This window comes from Dendrobates tinctorius, unplaced genomic scaffold (assembly GCF_039654945.1).
Source record: "Dendrobates tinctorius isolate UK_male_01 unplaced genomic scaffold, ASM3965494v1 ptg000139l, whole genome shotgun sequence".
NCBI classification, from domain to species: domain Eukaryota; kingdom Metazoa; phylum Chordata; class Amphibia; order Anura; family Dendrobatidae; genus Dendrobates; species Dendrobates tinctorius.
In genome coordinates this window covers 11,798,761-11,819,753 of record NW_027361807.1, presented here as the reverse complement: position 1 = coordinate 11,819,753, position 20,993 = coordinate 11,798,761, and the positions used below count along the sequence as shown (strand labels likewise).

Here is a 20,993-nt window from a genome sequence, read left to right as displayed (position 1 = left end):
GCTTAGTGACTACCTTCCAGAATGAAGAAATATTGAGACAAATAAAAACAATCAAAGAGTAAAGTTGTAAAATTTAGCTGGAGTTTATAGCGGAAACCCTTAGTGAAGTAATATATTTGTATCAACTATCTACTTCACATTAACATCTGAAAAATCAATAACAGACACAAATATTAGCAGGTTATGTGTCATTGATTGATATGTTCTATAGAAGAACTATAGGGTTCTATCTGCTAGCCTGATTGAAAAGTGACTGTCAAGGCTTGACTCCATGTGACCTCTGGCTGTGGGTCGGTTTCTCTCTCTGTTGGACCACTGCCTGTGTTGTCCCTGTCCAACTGCTGATACTGCTCTAGTCTTTGCTTTGCTGTGTTGCTTCTATGCAGATGTTCTCACTTCCTTAGTTTGTCCTTTTTTATGTTGTGAGGTACTATTTATACTCTCCTGGCACATTTAGCCATTTCTGGCTATATACCAAGTTAGATGGAAGTTTGGAGTCACAGCTCCCCAGTGAAGGTTTATCTTGCTTAGGTTTCCTCTATTGCTTCTCCTGCAGTTTGTTTGCGTGTTCCCCTTCTTAGCTTTTTTCCAATTTTTCTACATTCAGGGTCTGAGGGTTTTCACGTATACCAATGGTCTTTCTTGGTTCCTTTTTCTCCTGTCTTTCATGCATGACTGTGTGAACACATCTTTAACCCTGTGTCTCACCCTGAGTCTGTGTGTTCTGTTTTTGCTGTGTGGCACCTCAGGAGTCCAGGTGCCACAGTGGCATTGCCTCCCTCACAGGGGGAGATGACATGCTTGGAAGCAAGGAGGGTTTCCCTAGCCAGATAACACCAGCATACAACACCTTTCCTGACTCCAGACCAGAAGGGGGAGCTCAAAACCAGGTTTCAGGAAAGCTTCCCTGTAAGTTCTGGCCTGGAGGCGGGGTTAGTCAGTCAGTAGCAGATAGTCTGTGAGAGTCTGTACAAGGGACATGAGCTGTGAGGAGCTTGTCCCAAGAGGAGAGTGAAGAGGGAGAAAAGTGGAAGTTTATGAAATCCTGGGGATTGGAGCTGAGACCAAGCTTACCCCAGGGAAGAGCGCTTGACACCGGACGCCGGAGTCCGTGGCTGCACGCGTACAACAGTCCCAGCAGCCAAATCCGGAGGGCAGGAGACTGCAGGCCTCCTGACCTCATCACACACCTGAAGGCACAGCAGCATACCAGAGCCAGAGCCACCACGAAGGAGTGACACCTGTAAAAGGCTCAAGCTGTCTGCCATACAGGTAAGGACTAAAGAACAGTAAAGACCAGAGGACTGAACATAGCTTCAGGCAGCAAGGACCTCAGAGAACAGCGCAGTAAGGAGGCCTCCAACACCATCTGGTTAGGTGGATCCCAGATTGCTTCCAGGCTGCCTGGATCTCCATTACCTTCTTTAATTAGTGCCCTTGACTGCACCACAAACCGTGAGTAAAAGTGTGAAGACTGCACCCTGCTGTGTCCTCAGAGTTATTTACTGCACCATCCCCTCTGTAGTACAACCATCATTCTGCACTACAACCATCACCACTATCTTTAACATCATAAGTTCCCGGGGACTTAGCTCTACCTGTGGAGAGCTGTATCAACTCTGCTGCATCACCATCAGCCCCAGCGGTCTCTTTAAGCAGCCTCAGCTATCCCTTGCTGAATACCACAGGTGGCGTCACAAACTATATCTTATAAAATTTATTCCCTTTTATCATAATTTTCATTGGACGCCCAGGGCCACAGACCGGGTCACTGCTGCCGTGACATATCCCTTTAAGAACTGGCCCGATACCGAGTATCCCCACTGCCCTGTTGGGCACTCCAGTTGCTTTGGGTTACACTCTCTGTATAGTTAAGGGCGCAGTTAAGGACACTCAGAGTCAGCTGACATTGCGGAATTTTAGTGTGCCGACCTCACAGTCCGGTCAGGTTAGGGTTTTGCTTATTTTGTATATTAACCTGTGATGTGCAGGTTTAAGATCTTCCCAGGTTTGTTAATTGTTAGATCTCAGTCATAACAGTGTCTCTTGTCTTTGCTGCTGCTGAATCTCAGCCCTGCTAGACTGATAGACAGTTCATCAGTCTACTTCCTCACTACTTCTGCTGAGATCTCACACTGCAGCTGTCAGTTAAGGGCCTGTTACACACAGCGATCTCGCTGGCGAGATCGCTGATTTTGTGACACATCAGCGATCTCTCCAGCGAGATCGCTGTGTGTGACATCCAGCAGCGATCGGCCCCCCCGCGGGGTATCGCTGATCGTGCTGGATCATCCTGGGCCATTTTTTCATCGCTGGTCTCCTGCTGGCCAGCGCACATCGCTGCGTGTGGCAGCGGGAGCCAGCGATGAGCGACGCTGCATGCTTGTTACCAATGTAAACATCGGGTTTCTAAGGGCTGCGGGGCCCTTAGAAACCCGATGTTTACCCTAGATACCAGCGTGCACTGCAGGCAGGGCGGGAGGTGGAGGCAGAGCGGCGCATAGACCGGAGTAGCTCTGCTATCTGCTACTCCAGTCTGTCAGACCGGAGTAGCAGATAGCAGAGCTACGCCGGTCTGTCTGTGTGCCGCTCTGCCTCCACCTTCCGCCCTGCCTGTAGTGCACGCTGGTATCTAGGGTAAACATCGGGATTCTAAGGGCCCCGCAGCCCTTAGAAACCCGATGTTTACATTGGTAACCAGCGTGTTCGCTGGTCCTGATCACTGGAGGGGCTGTCTATGTGACAGCTCACCAGCGATCAGCTAACAATGTCCCAGCGATCCCATCCACGTCGGATCGTTGGTGGGATCGCTGTGACATCGTTATGTGTAACGGTACCCTTAGGCTGGGTAGGCAGAGATTGAATACTCTTGAGTTTATGAGCTCGCTCTCTCTATTTTACTGGATTCATAAAATAAACATTTTACTATCAGGTGGGAAAACTTTAAAAAAATATAATACAGCTCTTTTGACAAGGATTTTCAAAGTAGATATATCAGCCTCATCAGGTCTGAGAGATTAATTTAAATGTACTGTATGTCTTTTTCACTGGGATATCTGGGGACCGACCCTATTTTGTAATTAAAGTTAATGATTTGATCATCTATGTAGTAAGTGTATTTGTATTGCCATCTTTTAGCTTAGTACAGCTGTATTTCAATGACAATTAAAGCCTTCTGTTCATTAACTGCTGTTGCAAACAAAGCTTATTTAGTCTGAACAATGAAAACCTGAAAGACCTGACAGTCTGGCTGCCAGTGTTGCTGTGGTGGGATTGTAGGAAGCCACATAGCATACCAGGATTCCAGAACCTAGAAGTTCGCACCTGATTTTTACTAGAAAGTAAGGCCCTTCAGAGGCAGTTTTTTATTTTTCTAACAGGATTATTTAGAAAAGTCCTCAGTATATGGCTGTGTATACTGAATTCTTTCTTAAAACTTTTAAAAGTCACAAAACGTTAATGCAACTAGGAGTTGCTCAAAAATTTTGAAATGCTTGGCATTTTCACACCAGGCTTGCCCAGCCTTGTCAAAATGGTTGGTGGGGGCGTGGCGCAATGTGTGATCCTCACTCATCAAATTCATGGCAAACACTCAGTGGAGTCTCACCTTCCACCCCACACCCTCCTCCCATACGGTGGGAAAATGCCTGTATTGATGAATCGAGGCCAAAGAGTACTACTGGTGCTAAGTGCTAGATCTTGTATGCTGAGTTGTGATGATGAGTGAAAGTGCTCAAATAAGGTGTTATCCGAGCATGCCTGTGTGCTAACCGAGTGTCTCGAAAAATATGTTTGAGTCCCCGCAGCTGCTTGTCTCATTGATGTTCAACAGCCACAACACCTGTAGGGATTTCCTGTTAGGCAATTCTTGCATGTGCTACGATCGTCGAACAGCCGCTAGACATACAGGCGCGGGGACTCTAACATTATTCGAGCACGCCAAAGTCACTCGGTTAACACCCAAGCAAGCTCGGATGACCCCTTATCCGATTATGTTATCTCATGACTAATGCTGAGGTATAATTTATGTTGCATAATAGTAACCAGGCCAGGGAACAGACCGACAGTACTGGAGTATATACTTCCATATACTTTTATTATAGTGTTATTTTTAAGTTACCAGGAGACAGATTTACAGTGGGTTTTTGTGTTTTTCTTTTAGATTGTATTTCTTTTAGGAAATTGTAAATTTTATTTTATTATAACAATTTGTACATTTTTTCCTATGTTGGTTTTCTTACAGGAGATATTTTGGAGAGAAGATTGGTCTATATTTTGCATGGCTGGGTTGGTATACTGGAATGTTATTCCCAGCGGCAATCATCGGACTATTTGTATTCTTATATGGAATGTTTACATTGGATAGCTGTCAAGTCAGGTAACCCTTCTGAGATAATATATCTAAGATACACTTTGAAATATTTTACATCTAGCGCATAAATTCATTTTACCTTGAGTCTACTGAGGTGATATCTTTATGTAGGTAATGTGACTGTTATTTTGGCACTATACAATTGTGGCCAAAAGTATTGACACCCCTGCAATTCTGTCAGATAATACTCAGTTTCTTCCTGAAAATGATTGCAAACACAAATTCTTTGGTATTATTATCTTCATTTAATTTGTCTTAAATGAAAAAACACAAAAAGAATTGTCCTAAAGCCAAATTGGACATAATTCCACACCAAACATAAAAAAGAGGGTGGACAAAAGTATTGGCACTGTTCGAAAAATCATGTGATGCTTCTCTAATTTGTGTAATTAACAGCACCTGTAACTTACCTGTGGCACCTAACAGGTGTTGGCAATAACTAAATCACACTTGCAGCCAGTTGACATGGATTAAAGTTGACTCAACCTCTGTCCTGTGTCCTTGTGTGTACCACATTGAGCATGGAGAAAAGAAAGAAGACCAAAGAACTGTCTGAGGACTTGAGAAACCAAATTGTGAGTAAGCATGAGCAATCTCGAGGCTAAAAAGTCCATCTCCAAAGACCAGAATGTTCCTGTGTCTACCGTGCGCAGTGTCATCAAGAAGTTTAAAGCCCATGGCACTGTGGCTAACCTCCCTAGATGTGGACAGAAAAGAAATATTGACAAGAGATTTCAACTCAAGATTGTGCGGATGTTGGATAAAGAACCTCGACTAACATCCAAACAAGTTCAAGCTGCCCTGCAGTCCAAGGGTACAACAGTGTCAACCCGTACTATCCGTCGGCGTCTGAATGAAAAGGGACTGTATGGTAGGAGACCCAGGAAGACCCCACTTCTTACCCGGAGACATAAAAAAGCCAGGCTGGAGTTTGCCAAAACTTACCTGAAAAAGCCTAAAACGTTTTGGAAGAATGTTCTCTGGTCAGATGAGACAAAAGTTGAGCTTTTTGGGCAAAGGCATCAACATAGAGTTTACAGGAGAAAAAAAGAGGCATTCAAAGAAAAGAACACGGTCCCTACAGTCAAACATTGCGGCGGTTCCCTGATGTTTTGGGGTTGCTTTGCTTCCTCTGGCACTGGACTGCTTGACCGTGTGCATGGCATTATGAAGTCTGAAGACTACCAACAAATTTTGCAACATAATGTAGGGCCCAGTGTGAGAAAGCTGGGTCTCCCTCTGAGTATTATCGGACAGAATTGCAGGGGTGTCAATACTTTTGGCCACAACTGTATGTGTGGACTGGTCTTAGCTGAACCTTTCATATGGACTCACAAATGTATTCCATCGCTTAATTGTAATTACTGAGTTTTCAGAATGGTAGCAGTTTAATAACTTATGTCGTCATCTGGGGACAATTTTTGCCACTAACATGTAATTGAACGTAAAGGTGTTAAGTAGGCTTTTGCATGGTCTTTCAATTCTTACAATAGGACATTAATATTGGATTGCCTGTGGCACAACTCTCAACACCACAGCAATCAGATGTTTGAAGGGGCTGCGGAATTTCTGTGAATGGCATAAAGCCACAATACCTAATACAGCCATTACGAAAAGCACCGCTTGTGCAAGTACGAAGCTTTGTAAAATGCAATGTAAACAATTAAAAGGATGCAGTGATCACACAAGCGCTGCAGTCCTTTAAAACAGCTGATCAGCAAGAGTCAGACACTCACTGATCTACTACCAGCTGATTGCAGGGGTGGTGAGAGTCAGATAACAATGTAATATTTAAAAAATCCCAGATAATCCAATTCAAGGGGACACAGACAGACAATATACTAGTGGCCGCAAAGCAGAACAAAAAGTTGTTGTTTTTTTCCTTTGTGTTGTGGAGATACTAGCAATCAAAATATTTGACAGCTAATGCCTTAATTGTTGCTAAGCACATGTTGGTATTATCAGAGCGTTTTCATTGGGGGCATGTATTTTTACCACCTATATGATGTTGTCCAATGATAAGCACACAAGAACACTTCCCAGAATCACATAGAGCAGATTTCTCAGTGTGTGTGATGTTATGACAGACAGTCCTGGTCTCCTGAAACGAATATATTCAGCTCACCTTTTTTACTTGTCACGTTGGAGGCAGTTCTTTGATGAAGGTGCTAAGAAATGTCACAAGCTGACATAAGTACAAAGATCCAAATATTCCAGCACATCTTCTTACTTAAAAATAGAAACTTTATTGAGAAATCTTCATTAAAAAAGCAGGATACAGGTTAAAAAACCATGGTGAAGACAGTCCTGATCTCCTGGTCAAACCTTTTGTATGACTAGAAAGTGCTAGTAGTAGAGTTCAGATTACTAACACCTTTCAAATAAAGTTAAGTTAGTCATTGTGGAAGGAAGCAGAGGCATATCTAGGAGGGAACATGCAAGGCATCTGTCCTAGGCGCAACTGGCAGGAGGAGGCGCTGGTCAAAGGTGTCTCCCCGGCGGCTGCATTTTGCCACTTCCCCCTGAGGTTCCCAGAAGGTGCAGCGCAGCGGCCACCAGTGTTTAATTGTACTTGCATCTTTCAGATTAGAGTACGATTGAAGTTTTGACCACCGGGTCACTCTCCATCAGAGGAGGTAAGTACTCTACTGGAGCTGAAGACAGTGAAGATTTGTTGCAATGGGTGGTAGGGGCAGAAGTAATAGGATTTGAGGCCACAGTATGGGGTGTGGGGGAGAATAAATAGTATTTGAGAACACAGTATGGGGAGTGGGGGCAGAAGAAGTAGGATTTGAGGACACAGTATGGGGGGTGAGGTTACAAGAAATTGGATTTGAGGCCACAGTATGGGGGTGAGGTGAAAAGAAATAGGATTTGTGGACACAGTTTGGGGGGGTGGGAGAAGAAATAAGTTTTGAGGCCCAGTATGGGGTGTGAGGGAGAAGAAAAAGGATTTGAGGCCACAGTATGGAGGGTGGGGCAGAAGGAATAGGATTTGAAGCCACAGTATGGGGAGTGGGGTGAGAAGAAATAGGATTTGAGAACACAGTTTTGGGGGGCAGAAGAAAACAGATATGAGGACACAGTTTGGGGATGAGGAAGATATGGTGTGGACACGATATGGGGAGAGAGAAGCTGGAGAAATTTGAGGACACAGTATGAGGAGTAAGAGGATAGATAGGGGCATGTATGAGAAAACAGTTAAAGGAGGACATAGATGCAGACACATTATGGTGAGTGGGGGATGGGTGCAGACATGGTATGGTGAGTAGGTGGATGGGTGCGAACACAGTATGAGGTGCAAAAAGAAGAATGTATAGGGAGGGTAATGGGAATGCATGCAGACACAGTATGGTGAGTGAGGGGATGGGTGCAGACACAGTATAAGGAGCAATAGGAAGAATGTATGGGGAGTGAGGTTGATGGGATGGGTGCAGACACAGTATGGGGAGTCAGGGCATGTATCATAAGAGGGACAGTGTGTGGCTCATATAGCGAGGGGCAATTATTTATTCAAGGGCTTAGTGTAGGGCAGATATTTTTATTAAGGAGCATTATAATGACACTACTATTTTTAATGGCATCATGTGGGGATGTGCTGTAGAAGACCGGAGAAGTCTGCAGAGATGAACTGTGGCTGTGAAAAGTCATCATGGAGTCTGGAAAAGATGGAGAGAAAAGAGAATGACTCCAATCCAGTTTGTGATGAGTCTGCAATCATTCTATGTTACTGCAGACTTCTAAATTCTCACAATGCGCACTGCACACTTAGATTTCTCTGGTTCAAGCGATTTGCATACATATAGTCACAAGCAAACTAGACATAAGTTGGCTCACTCAATGAAAGTGAATTGAGCGAGGCTGGACACGGGTTGGAGTAGTGGTATTGCAAATACTAGGGGCAGCACCAGCAGGTAGCATAGTCAGGAATGGCCAGGGGTCGGTACATGGAGCAGCAATGTAGTTAAAGGATCAGCAGGTTGCGTAGTCAAGAATAGCCAGGGGACGGTACACGAAAGTAGCAATATAGTTAAAGGATCAGCAGGTTGCATAGTCAGGAATAGCCAGGGGTCAGTACATGGAGAAGAAATATAGTGAAAAGATCAGCATATTGCGTAGCCAGAAATAGCCAGGGGTCAGTACACGGTAGCAGCAGTATAATCTTGGAATCAAGCAGCAGGTGAAAGGAAAGCTTGACTAAAGGCTGGGAGCTCAATACTCTCGCAAGGAAGGGAGTGTAATGCCAGGTTTAAGTAGGGTATTCAATCAGGGTGGAGCCAGTCAGTAACAACACAGGTACTAGTATCTGGGTTAGCAAGGAGCTGTCAAGCGAGCTGAATAGCTCAGAGGGAAGAGCTGGTGCACAAGAGCTGCTGGGTTCTAGTTCTGACACTTGTGCTCACATGACCATCCAGTCTTGTCACCGGCAAGGGAGAATCCTAGAAGTGCGCAGTGCATGTGCTGTGAGAATTCAGAAACCTGCAGTCACCTAGAGTCACTGCAGACTTTCATCTCAAACCTGGACAAGCCCTTTGAGTATAAAATGAAGAAAGTAGTATACCAATCCTCACAGCTAGAGTTGAGCGATACCATCCGATACTTCAAAGTATCGTATCGGATGGTATCGGCCGATCTTTAAAAAAAGTATCGGTATCGCCGATTCCGATACCGGAAGTCCCATTCAAGTCTATGGGACTTCCGGTATCGGAATAAGAAAAACCCTTTCCTGCCCTTGTACAGCCTCTCTGGGGTCTGTACGGGCCTTTCGGGGGGCTGTGCCGGCCTGCCAGGGGGTCTGTGCAGGCTCCGGTGGTCTGTGCCGGCCTGCCGGTGGTCTGTGCAGGCTCCGGGGGGCTGTGCCGGCCTGCCGGGGGGCTGTGCCGGCCTGCCGGTGGTCTGTGCAGGCTCCGGGGGGCTGTGCCGGCCTGCCGGTGGTCTGTGCAGGCTCCGGGGGGCTGTGCCGGCCTGCCGGTGGTCTGTGCCGGCCTGCCGGTGGTCTGTGCAGGCTCCGGGGGGCTGTGCCGGCCTGCCGGGGGGCTGTGCCGGCCTGCCGGGGGGCTGTGCCGGCCTGCCGGTGGTCTGTGCAGGCTCCGGGGGTCTGTGCAGGCATCGTCCGATGGGACTACAAGTCCCATCTGGCGATGCCTGCTACCATGACAGTGATTGACACATTAGCCAATGATGGGACAGTAGTAGTCCCATCATCCGGCTAATGTGTTAAATGTAAAAAAAAAAAAAAAAAAAAAATTACATGCTACATTCATACTACATACTACATACATGCTACATTCATACTACATACTACATACATGCTACATTCATACTACATGCAACATACATACTACATATATACTACATGCATGCTACATACATACTACATGATACATACTACATATATACTACATGCATGCTACATACATACTACATATATACTACATGCATGCTACATACATACTACATACATGCTACATATATACTACATACATACTACATATATACTACATGCATGCTACATATATACTACATGCATGCTACATACATACTACATATATACTACATGCATGCTACATACATACTACATGCTACATGCATGCTACATATATACTACATACATGCTACATATATACTACATACATACTACATATATACTACATGCATGCTACATACATACTACATGCTACATGCATGCTACATACATACTACATACATGCTACATATATACTACATACATACCACATACATACTACATGCATGCTACATATATACTACATACATGCTACATATATACTACATACATACTACATATATACTACATGCATGCTACATACATACTACATGCTACATGCATGCTACATACATACTACATACATGCTACATATATACTACATACATACCACATACATACTACATGCATGCTACATATATACTACATGCATGCTACATACATACTACATATATACTACATGCATGCTACATACATACTACATGCTACATGCATGCTACATACATACTACATGCTACATACATACCACATATATACTACATACATACAATACATTCATACAATACATACATAGACATACAGTACATATAACATAGAGTAACATACCTACCAATACTTGTCACATTGTTCCCCGAAGCCATTGTCGTCTACGGAATAAATATTAACATAACAAACCACAAAAATACTCACCCACGATCCGAAGCAGTCCACGAGTGTGTCCCACGACGATCTTGGGTAGAGAACTGCAGCATCAGCTGATGCTGCCGTTCTCTACGGGCTGCAGGAATCCAATGACGGAAGGTAGGTATCCTTCCGCACTGTATTCCTCCGCCACTTAAAAAAAAAAAAAAGTCCCTAGTCTCACTTTATGCCATTGCTGTGTGGGAATTTCCCACACAGCAATGGCATAAAGTGAGACTAGGGACTTTTTTTTTTTTAAGTGGCGGAGGAATACAGTGCGGAAGGATACCTACCTTCCGTCATTGGATTCCTGCAGCCCGTAGAGAACGGCAGCATCATCTGATGCTGCAGTTCTCTACCCAAGATCGTCGTGGGACACACTCGTGGACTGCTTCGGATCGTGGGTGAGTATTTTTGTGGTTTGTTATGTTAATATTTATTCCGGAAAGACAATGGCTTCGGGGAACAATGTGACAAGTATTGGTAAGTATGTTACTCTATGTTATATGTACTGTATGTCTATGTATGTATTGTATGAATGTATTGTATGTATGTAGTATATATGTGGTATGTATGTAGCATGTAGTATGTATGTAGTATGTATGTAGCATGCATGTAGCATGTAGTATGTATGTAGCATGCATGTAGTATATATGTAGTATGTATGTAGCATGCATGTAGTATATATGTAGCATGTATGTAGTATGTATGTGGTATGTATGTAGCATGTAGTATATATGTAGCATGCATGTAGTATATATGTAGTATGTATGTAGTATGTATGTAGCATGTATGTAGTATATATGTAGTATGTATGTAGTATATATGTAGCATGTATGTAGTATATATGTAGTATGTATGTAGTATATATGTAGCATGCATGTAGTATATATGTAGTATGTATGTAGTATATATGTAGCATGCATGTAGTATATATGTAGTATGTATGTAGTATATATGTAGCATGTATGTAGTATGTATGTAGCATGCATGTAGCATGTAGTATGTATGTAGCATGCATGTAGTATATATGTAGTATGTATGTAGCATGCATGTAGTATATATGTAGCATGCATGTAGTATGTATGTGGTATGTATGTAGCATGTAGTATATATGTAGCATGCATGTAGTATGTATGTAGTATGTATGTAGTATGTATGTAGCATGCAGTATGTATGTAGTATGTATGTAGTATATATGTAGTATGTATGTAGCATGCATGTAGTATGTATGTAGTATGTATGTAGTATGTATGTAGTATATATGTAGTATGTATGTAGCATGTAGTATGTATGTAGTATTTTTTTTTTTTTTTTTTTTTTTTAACATTTAACACATTAGCCGGATGATGGGACTACTACTGTCCCATCATTGGCTAATGTGTCAATCACTGTCATGGTAGCAGGCATCGCCCGATGGGACTTGTAGTCCCATCGGACGATGCTTGCACAGACCCCCGGACATCAGCACAGCCCCCCGGCAGGCCGGCACAGCCCCCCGGCAGGCCGGTACAGACCCCCACAGGGTGCACAGCCCCCCGGCAGGCCGGCACAGCCCCCCGGCAGGCCGGCAGAGACCCCGGGCAGTCCACACAGCCCCCCGGCAGGCCGGCACAGCCCCCCGGCAGGCCGGCAGAGACCCCCGGAAGGCCCGAAATGACGGCGCATCATGATGCGCACACACCGCGCATCATGATGACGTCAGGCCGTCAATCAACTGAACTTCCGATTCCGATGCCGAATTCCGATATTGAAAAAATATCGGAAGTCGGTATCGGAATTCCGATACAGCAAGTATCGGCCGATACCCGATACTTGCGGTATCGGAATGCTCAACACTACTCACAGCATGTAATATACTTACTGACAGGATTCAGCTCTGCTGGCTGGTTCCATCAGTCATCACATGACCACTTCACTCATATGAAATTTTCATACTTACAGTCACATGACAACTAACTTTTTTTCCTGTTTCTCTTAGTTTCAGCTTTTCACTGAACACAGAGAATTAGGGGGAGAAGTATGTTGGCACGTGACTGTAAGTGCGCACATCGCATATGTGCTTGGGATGGGGGGGGTGCCAATCTGAATTCTTGCCCCAGGCACTGAAAAACCTAGATACACCTCCGGAAGGAAGGGTCACAGAGCTGAGTTTAGTTGTGTAATATCACAAATGTTTCTATCAGCTATTTTCCTCTCATAACACTGTCACTTTTGCTGTGCTGCCTCGCTCCCACACTGACTGAGATGAGAGCCCAAAATTGTCAGTAATTACAAGTATGTCTGTTGTGGCCAGGGCAACTTGTAATCCCTCTGAAGTGAAATCAAGCTGTCATTACATCTCACACAGGATTAGTCTGTGATGAGCTATTGCGGGGGATGTTCTTTTTCCCCTGTGTGTTGCCTCCTGTTTATGATTAGTCAACTTCATACAGGGAAAGAAGTACAAACTCCCAATGGAAACTCTCCGATTACACACACTTGGACCTAACGAAAATTTATTTATTAAGTGCAAAATGCTTTTATTGCTAATATTTCTGAAACAGAGAGGCAAAATAGAAAATAAGAAAAAAAACAAAAAGCTTTTATTCTGCTTTGTAGCCTCTTTTACATTGTGTGACCAGTTCAACATGAATCATTTGGTAAAATGTTCTCTTAAGTACAGTGCATGTTTAAAATTGGCAAAACAATTATTTTATCTTAAGATTTATAAGCAGTAATTCCTTAATATGTTCAGTTTTTCAACTGAGCAGTCACATTTTGCATTCTTTTCTACCTCTTAGAAGTAGAAGAGTGTTCTGCAGAATCACAGATGTTCTTCCTTTTTACATGACTTCACGTTGAATGAAGAGAAGTAGAACAATCATACGTCAATTAGCTCATTTGCCGTTATACTACAGGGATCACTTTGACAATGCTATGCAGTGTGACCTCAACTACTTACATGCAGAGGATTTTAAGGTCATAATTGCTTTAGTCCAACGGGAGAAATAAGTCTCGGCCAATCTGTGTCTCATTCTTCTGTTTTATAGCAAAGAAATCTGCCAAGCCGCAAATGTAACCATGTGTCCACTGTGTGATAAATACTGCCCGTATATGAGGTTATCAGACAGCTGTGTCTATGCCAAGGTAATCCCATACCCTCTGTGAGAATAGCAAAGCCGTTTGTCTGAAATCTAATCTGATCTCTAATCTTGTGAAGTAGACATTAATCAATAATGTCATAGCAACAAGAAGCGAAAATAAATCTAGAATATTATAAACAACTGTAATTTCTACCAAATTAGGAAAATAGACAGGAAAAACAGAAATTCTCCTGCAAAATATTATGAACAGCATATAGCTTTTCTCTGTAAATCATTCCGTCTGTCACTAACGGGGTCCATTGGAGAAGCAGTGCTGGAGCAATGGAGAATTTAGGCACTAAGTAATCTTTATTGTTTTTATTTTACATTTTCAGTTCTTAGCCCAATTTTTAAAACACCCAGAAAACCCCTTTGAGTGTTTGTCTTCTGAAATTTTTTTGCACTGATGTACCTGGCTTAGGATTAAAAAGGTAAATCAGGCCTTTACCATCATTTTTCTATAATCTGGAGCTGGACTCATAAACACTCAGTTTAATAATGCTAAAGGCCAGGAGCATACATAGAAATCATGGGGCTCTGTAGAAGAAGCTCTAATTGCCCCCCAAGCAAAAAAATAATAATATTGGGGGGGTCTCAGAAGAGCATATGTCACAAGTTTGCAGCATTTATATAAAGTAATTTTCCTCCTACTGAATTCTTAGCTTGACCTTTCATTGCACACATAAAGTATGATCCCAGGAGAAAATTGACCCACAAACACAGTGTGATATCCCCACAGTGAATTCCTCCACAGTACCCTCCACATGCACACTAGGATGACCCTACTGTACCCCACCTCAACTCCCCTGGCAAAATGTAAGGAAAGACCCTAACACAGTGTGATCCCCCAACTGTGACCCCCACACAGCTCTCCATGCAGTATAATGGACCTACATACAGTATACTGACCCCACAACTCACCACACTGTGTGGTTGTCCCCGATAGCCCTCCACACAGTTTGATGGATCCCACTCAACCCCTCACACTGTATAATTGCTTCCATACAGTACAATGCCCCCCACGTAGTCCTTCATAAAGTATAAAGCCTACCACATAGCCCTCCAAATATTATAATGGCTCCCACATAGATCTCCACATATTATAACAGCCCCTTTGTAGGTCTCCTTGTAGTATAATGGGCCACATAGTCCTCTATATGCTGCACCCTATTGTCCCCCAGTTAGTATAATGCACTCCCCATAGTCCCCCATATAGTATAATGCACCGTTTAGTCCTCCATATAGTATACGCTTCCCATAGTCCTTCATATAGTATACTGCACCCTATAGTCCTCCATATAGTATACTGCACCCCATAACCCTCCATATAGTATACCACCCCATAGCCCTCCATATCATATAATGCGCCCCATAATCCTGCATATAGTATATTACACCCCATAATTTTACATATGGTATAATTCACCTCCATTTTCTTCCTCTATATGCTGTACCCTATAGTCCTCCATTTAGTATAATGCACGCCACATAGTTCTCAAATAGTATAATGCACTCCCCATAGTCATTCATATAGTATAATGCACTGCATAGTTTTACATACAGTATAATTCACTTCCCATAGTCCTCCATACAGTATAATTCACTCCCCATAGTGTTCCATATAGTATACTGCACTTCATAGTTCTCCATATAGTATACTACACACCATAACCCTCCATATAGTATACTACACCCCATAACCCTCAATACATTATGCACCCCATAGCCATCCTTATAGTATATTGCATCCCATAATCTTCCATATAGTATACTACACCCCATAGTCCTACTTATAGTATAATGCACCCCCATATTCTTCCATATAGTATAATACCCTCCCCATAGTCCTCCATATATATTATGATGCACTCCCCATAGTACTCTATACAGTATAAAGCACTCCTCACAGTCATGCTGTGATATAATGTACTCCCCATAGTCCTCTACACAGTATTATGGCCACCACAGTATACTATATGATAAAAAGAATTGCAATACTCAACTTCCCTCCTTATTACCCCCCCCCAGCTCTAGTCTTTACAAAGAGTATTCTGAAGCACCCTCACATCTCTGTGCAGCGGGGGCATGTAGTGACGTCATCATGCCCGCTGCACTGAACTGAGACTTCAGATGCCGAGGATGAATGATGGAGGATTGAGTGTCAGCTGACACTGGGCCACCCGAACTCATGAGCTGTGATCCCCTGCTGTCATGTCAGTATACTCTTTTGCTCTCCCCCCATGCCCAGAAGATGTGGTATGATCAGACCATGTTCCTGTACGGTCAGACACAGCCATTACACAGTACACAGCATGGGCACATTTATAAGATTATCTCAGCACAGGAACATTTTATTTAAACACATCCAATTGTGGAATTTATTATTATTCCAAGATCTATTGATTAAATGTTGATTAAAATTAACTTTGTTCGCGGGAAAATCCCCTTAAGCTTCAGTGTTTCAATCTGCACACATTGCCCTCCTGGTATGTAAGATTGACTCTTACCCCCACTGCCTTTTCCACCCTTTTATAGACGTAGTGATTGTACATGTCTGTATTCACTACAAGAGAAGGCATCGCCACTTATTCTAGAAGCTTTGAGTACATCTTTTAATTAGTGTCATATACAGCAAGTTTAGTAAGGCTAAGTTCCCATGTGGAAATTCCATTTGTCTGTTTGGTTTTTAGAAACGTACAAATGGAATTCATGCCCAAAATAAACCCACTTGTAAACTGATGCAAACAGAAACAGAAGGGTCCATTGATCACTATGTGGTTCATCTAGCTTTGGTTTGGTTTCTGTTTGCTGTCGGTTTTTCATTCCTTCTAAAAAACTAATACCAAACAGACCCACTAATCAAGGGTGCTCCCCTCCAACCTCTTTGCATTTGGTATTGACAGAAGTACGTATGAGTGTACTTACAAAATTCAATGAATGCAAGGAATAATGGGTAGTAAATAACAACCACCAAGAATTTTTGGACCTGAAATGGAGTTATGGGCAGTTGTAAAATACACAAAACCACAAAGGAAACCCCGAAGAGCAGAATACCGACCAAAAAGTCCAAATTCACGTATTGAAAAATCAAATAAATTTTATTGGATTACGTATAATCAAGTAAAATAGCAGAAAAAAAACAAAACAATGTAAAAATTAATTAAAGTTACTAAAATTCTAAAGAACAAGGACGCACATCCAGAATGATAAAAGCTGGATATTTAAGGTGCCAATGTGTCAGATGGTAAATAAATGCATATATGGTACAAATAATATAAAGAGGAGTGGTACACAATTCAATATCTCAATAATATTATTACAAAAAAATTAATACAAAACCCAAAGTGTATAAAGAAAGATAATAACAGCTGAGTAAAAGAAAATAAATAATAAAAAAAATATAAAAATGAGTGTCAACAAAGACCAAAATGTGCAAATGGTGAATGCAAAACCAAGTAGTTAACGTACTAATGCAGCGTGACGCCAATAGGTGTCACCATAACTCCGTAGTGATTACAGATACGTGAATCCTCTAGAGAAATTCATATCCTTTTATAGGTATAAGATACAATGGACAATTTGTGCGTAAGTGTACTGAGAAGGACCATGTGCAAAATGTAGGAGTTAATCCAAAGTGGAGTGTAACTTACACTGGTTATGCTGGTCTCAGTCTCCTGCATTGCGTCCTCCCCATTTTGGGCATGAATTTCTTTTGTCTGTTCCCGAAACATAAAAGACAAACAGAAATCTCAAACGGACATTTGAGCATAAAGCAATAATTAGCTTTATCATGGAGGTTTTGTTCATTAACAATTCCGCCAAACTCTTAATATTAAATTGAACTTGTCAGGTTTCCTGACAGTCCCCAAGTTCTACTTTAATCACATAAGGTGTTTTATGTCATTACTAACACTGCAGTGTATGAAGAGCAAGAGTTTATTCTGCTACATCACATATGCTGTGGAGGAAAAACTAGTCCCAAGGAAGACCATCTTCTCCCCTCAGTACTAGTCCTGCATTATGGTCATATCATAACAGGGAATGTCAATCACAGCTAGTGATTGGGGCAAAAGACACCTCACTGGGCTAGTCCTGCCTCATTAGCTCATAAAGAAAAGTTCATTACTCGAACACTGCTGTATTAGTAGTTACATAGACCACCTTATCAGTCAGTCAATTAATGCTGCCCAAGCCTTGGGTAACATGAACCAAACCAAAGCCTGACTGCATGATTGTAGTCAGGTATGTTTTTCTCTGAAACGCTCCATTGTTTCAGGGAATACATAGTTTGAAAAGCCGGCCGGGGATCATAAGCAGAAATGACACTAACTAGTCCAGTGCCGACCCCAAGTCAGCTTCTTACAGCACGGCTCCAGGAGATTGACAGATCTCTCCCTATGTACACACATTATACCTGTCAGTCCTCTAGAGTAGTGCTAGCTCTTCAAACCATGTTTTCTCTGAAACACTGGACTGTTTCAGAGAGACATATTCCTGCCTGCAATAAAGCAGTCAGACTCTGATCAATTCTGCCCGTGGTTTCAGCAGAATGAACTCAATGACAGGTTATGTTTAAATAAATCTGCTATAATAGCAATTGGGGACAGTCAGGGAACCTGGCAGGTTCCCCTTAAATTGGAGTGTCGGAACCATAAAAATACAACACAAATAGAATTATAGGTTTATGATCATGTGTAGACAAATATTGCTATCATACATATTACTGTTCTATTTCAGGTTACCCATCTCTTTGACAATGGAGCAACTGTATTCTTTGCAGTTTTCATGGCAGTTTGGGGTAAGTACATTAGGAGAACACCAACTGAACTTTAGGTTATGTGCGCACATTGAGTATGTGATTGCAGAAATTTCTCTTGGCAGGAAAAACACTGTGACAAAAGCGTGCGTTTTTGTATACGATTTTTGCATGCGTTTTTGTACAGCAATGAATACTTTTTTGAGCTAAATAAAGATACTTAAAAAAGTTTTTGTGATGTGATTTCTTGGTTTAACACCACCTTTTTCATGCTGATCTAGTAGCAAGCATCAGGGTAATGGGATTAGGGCTTGGTGTCAGCAGCTGTTATTGACACCTATCCCTAGGCTTAATAATGAAAAGATGTCAGCCCAACACACTCATTACTAAGCCGATAAGTAAACACAAACACACACATTGTCACCAGCCTATGTAGGAGCATTAACACAACAAACATAGGTAGGCAGTAAACAAACAGCAGCTGCTAAGTTTAAAGGACCCTTTACATTTAGCGATGCACCATGGATCCTGACAGCGATACGACCCTGTCAGGATCGCTGGTGCATCGCTAAATGGTCGCTTTACTGGCAAGTTTATAGGGGGACCCCAGAAAAAAATTGACCTAGAGTCCCCTATAAAACCAGCAAAGACTAGGCAGACAGCTGCGGGCTGATATTAATAACTTAGGGAGGGAGCATGGATATTGGCCCCTCCCAGACTAAAAACATCAGCTCTCAGCTACCCCAGAAATGGTGCATTTATAAGATGCCCTAAATCTGGCACTTAGTCTCCCTCTTCCCACTTGTTCTATAGCGGTGGCAAGTGGGGTTCATATTTTTGGGATTGATTTCACCTTTGTATTGTCAGATGACATCAAGACCACAGGTTAGTAATGGAGAAGCTTCTATAAGACACCTATCCATTAGGAACCCCATAGTGATATTGTATAAAAAACACAGACACCCAGAATAAACTCCTTTATTTGAAATAATGACACAGACTCCTTTAATGAATCTTACTTAAACCATACTTACCAAACACCTAATCCACTGACGCCAACATCTCCTGCACCAAAAATGTAATAATAAACCACAATATTCCCCACTTGTCTGCAGAGAAGATAATCCATAATGTCCCACAATGATCCTGATGACTTTGAGAACAGTCACTGATGTGACTGCTCTCAAAGACAGCAGGCATTACACTGATAGGAGGGAATCCCTCCCACAGTGTATCAGTGAGCTGCTGTGAGAGAGTTCACCAGAGTTCATTAGTTGATCAACTCTGGTGCTCTCCCTTATCGCACTACAGCTGCGTGAGAAAGTTCTCACTCTCTCATGGTAGCTCAGTGATACACTGCGGGAGCAATTACCTCCTGTCAGTGTATCACCAGCGGATGGGTAAAGCGGTCACATCTCCCAATGTGACTGTTCTACATGTGAGATCACCGTGGGACACTCTGGATTGCATGGACTATGGCGGACAGGTGAGTATATGTTGGTTTATTATTTTACATTTTTTCTAGAAGACGAGGGCATCAGGGATTTGACGTTAGGTGAGTATAATGGGTTTTTTATTCTTATTTGAACATGTATGTATCTATTCTACTTTTTTTTTTTAGCTGTGAGCACAGGTGCCAGCAAATGAGCCTACATCTCCCATCAGCGGCACCTGCTGTCACTGTTATCAGTGACAGCAGACGTAGCCCGATGGTGAGTAGTAGTCTCATCAGCCCACCCCTTCTCACCTGTGATAAGCTTTTTACCGCAGGTCACAGTCAGATCTGTGGTGTCATCTGACATCTGTCATCTGTCATCTGACATCTGACATCTGTGGTGACATCTGACACCCCCTGCAAGGGGTCACAATCACAGCTGCATGGTCAGACTGACATCTGACAGCATGAGTGCGCAGCACTCTGACCGACGGTCTTACCAGTGATAGCGTTACCGCTGATAAGAACCACTGCGCTAGTGTTTCCCACGTTGTCCCACAGATGACAGCAGGGGAAACACCAAAGGAAGTCATTAAAAATGTAAACAAAAACTCAGCAAATTTGCAGTAAATTCACAAACATTTTTAAACCTGCGTTTTTGCTGCGAATTTCACTGATTCAGTGAAACGCACAAAGAATTGACATGCTGCAGAAAAATCGCACTGCGTATGCTCAAAGGAAATTTACTGATCATGTGCACAGCACTTCAGAATTGTCATTGAATTAGCTTGCACAAGGTTTCCATAGCGTTTATGGCCCATTTCCGCTTTTAAAAAACGCTGCAAAATACATCAAAAATGCACCTTGTGCACACAGCCTTACAGTCCAAGGGAATTCATTATATTACAAAAAAAAACTTTGAAAATGTAATTGTAAAGTTCAATTTACAAATTGTTCTACTATTTTTAGCTACTGTTTTTCTGGAGTTTTGGAAACGAAGACGAGCTGTGATTGCTTATGACTGGGATTTAATAGACTGGGAAGAAGAGGAGGTAAGAATTAAACAGGGCACGCACCTATTTAGTAAGTTTCAATACACCTTGTAATCTGTAATATAGTAT

At 42.5% G+C, this 20,993-nt stretch overlaps 1 protein-coding gene across 3 annotated transcripts in view; it reads left to right on the top strand.

Annotated features, from left to right (window-relative positions):
• The window catches only part of ANO4 (anoctamin 4), a 384,866-nt gene that overhangs the window by 272,850 nt on the left and 91,023 nt on the right, over positions 1 to 20,993 (top strand). For all 3 annotated transcript variants that reach the window (XM_073545027.1, XM_073545026.1, XM_073545025.1), the window contains 4 exons: positions 4,244 to 4,378; positions 13,589 to 13,685; positions 18,419 to 18,479; positions 20,842 to 20,924. In XM_073545027.1, coding sequence (XP_073401128.1) covers positions 4,244 to 4,378; positions 13,589 to 13,685; positions 18,419 to 18,479; positions 20,842 to 20,924 — 376 coding nt within the window. The remainder of the gene's footprint in view (positions 1 to 4,243; positions 4,379 to 13,588; positions 13,686 to 18,418; positions 18,480 to 20,841; positions 20,925 to 20,993) is intronic.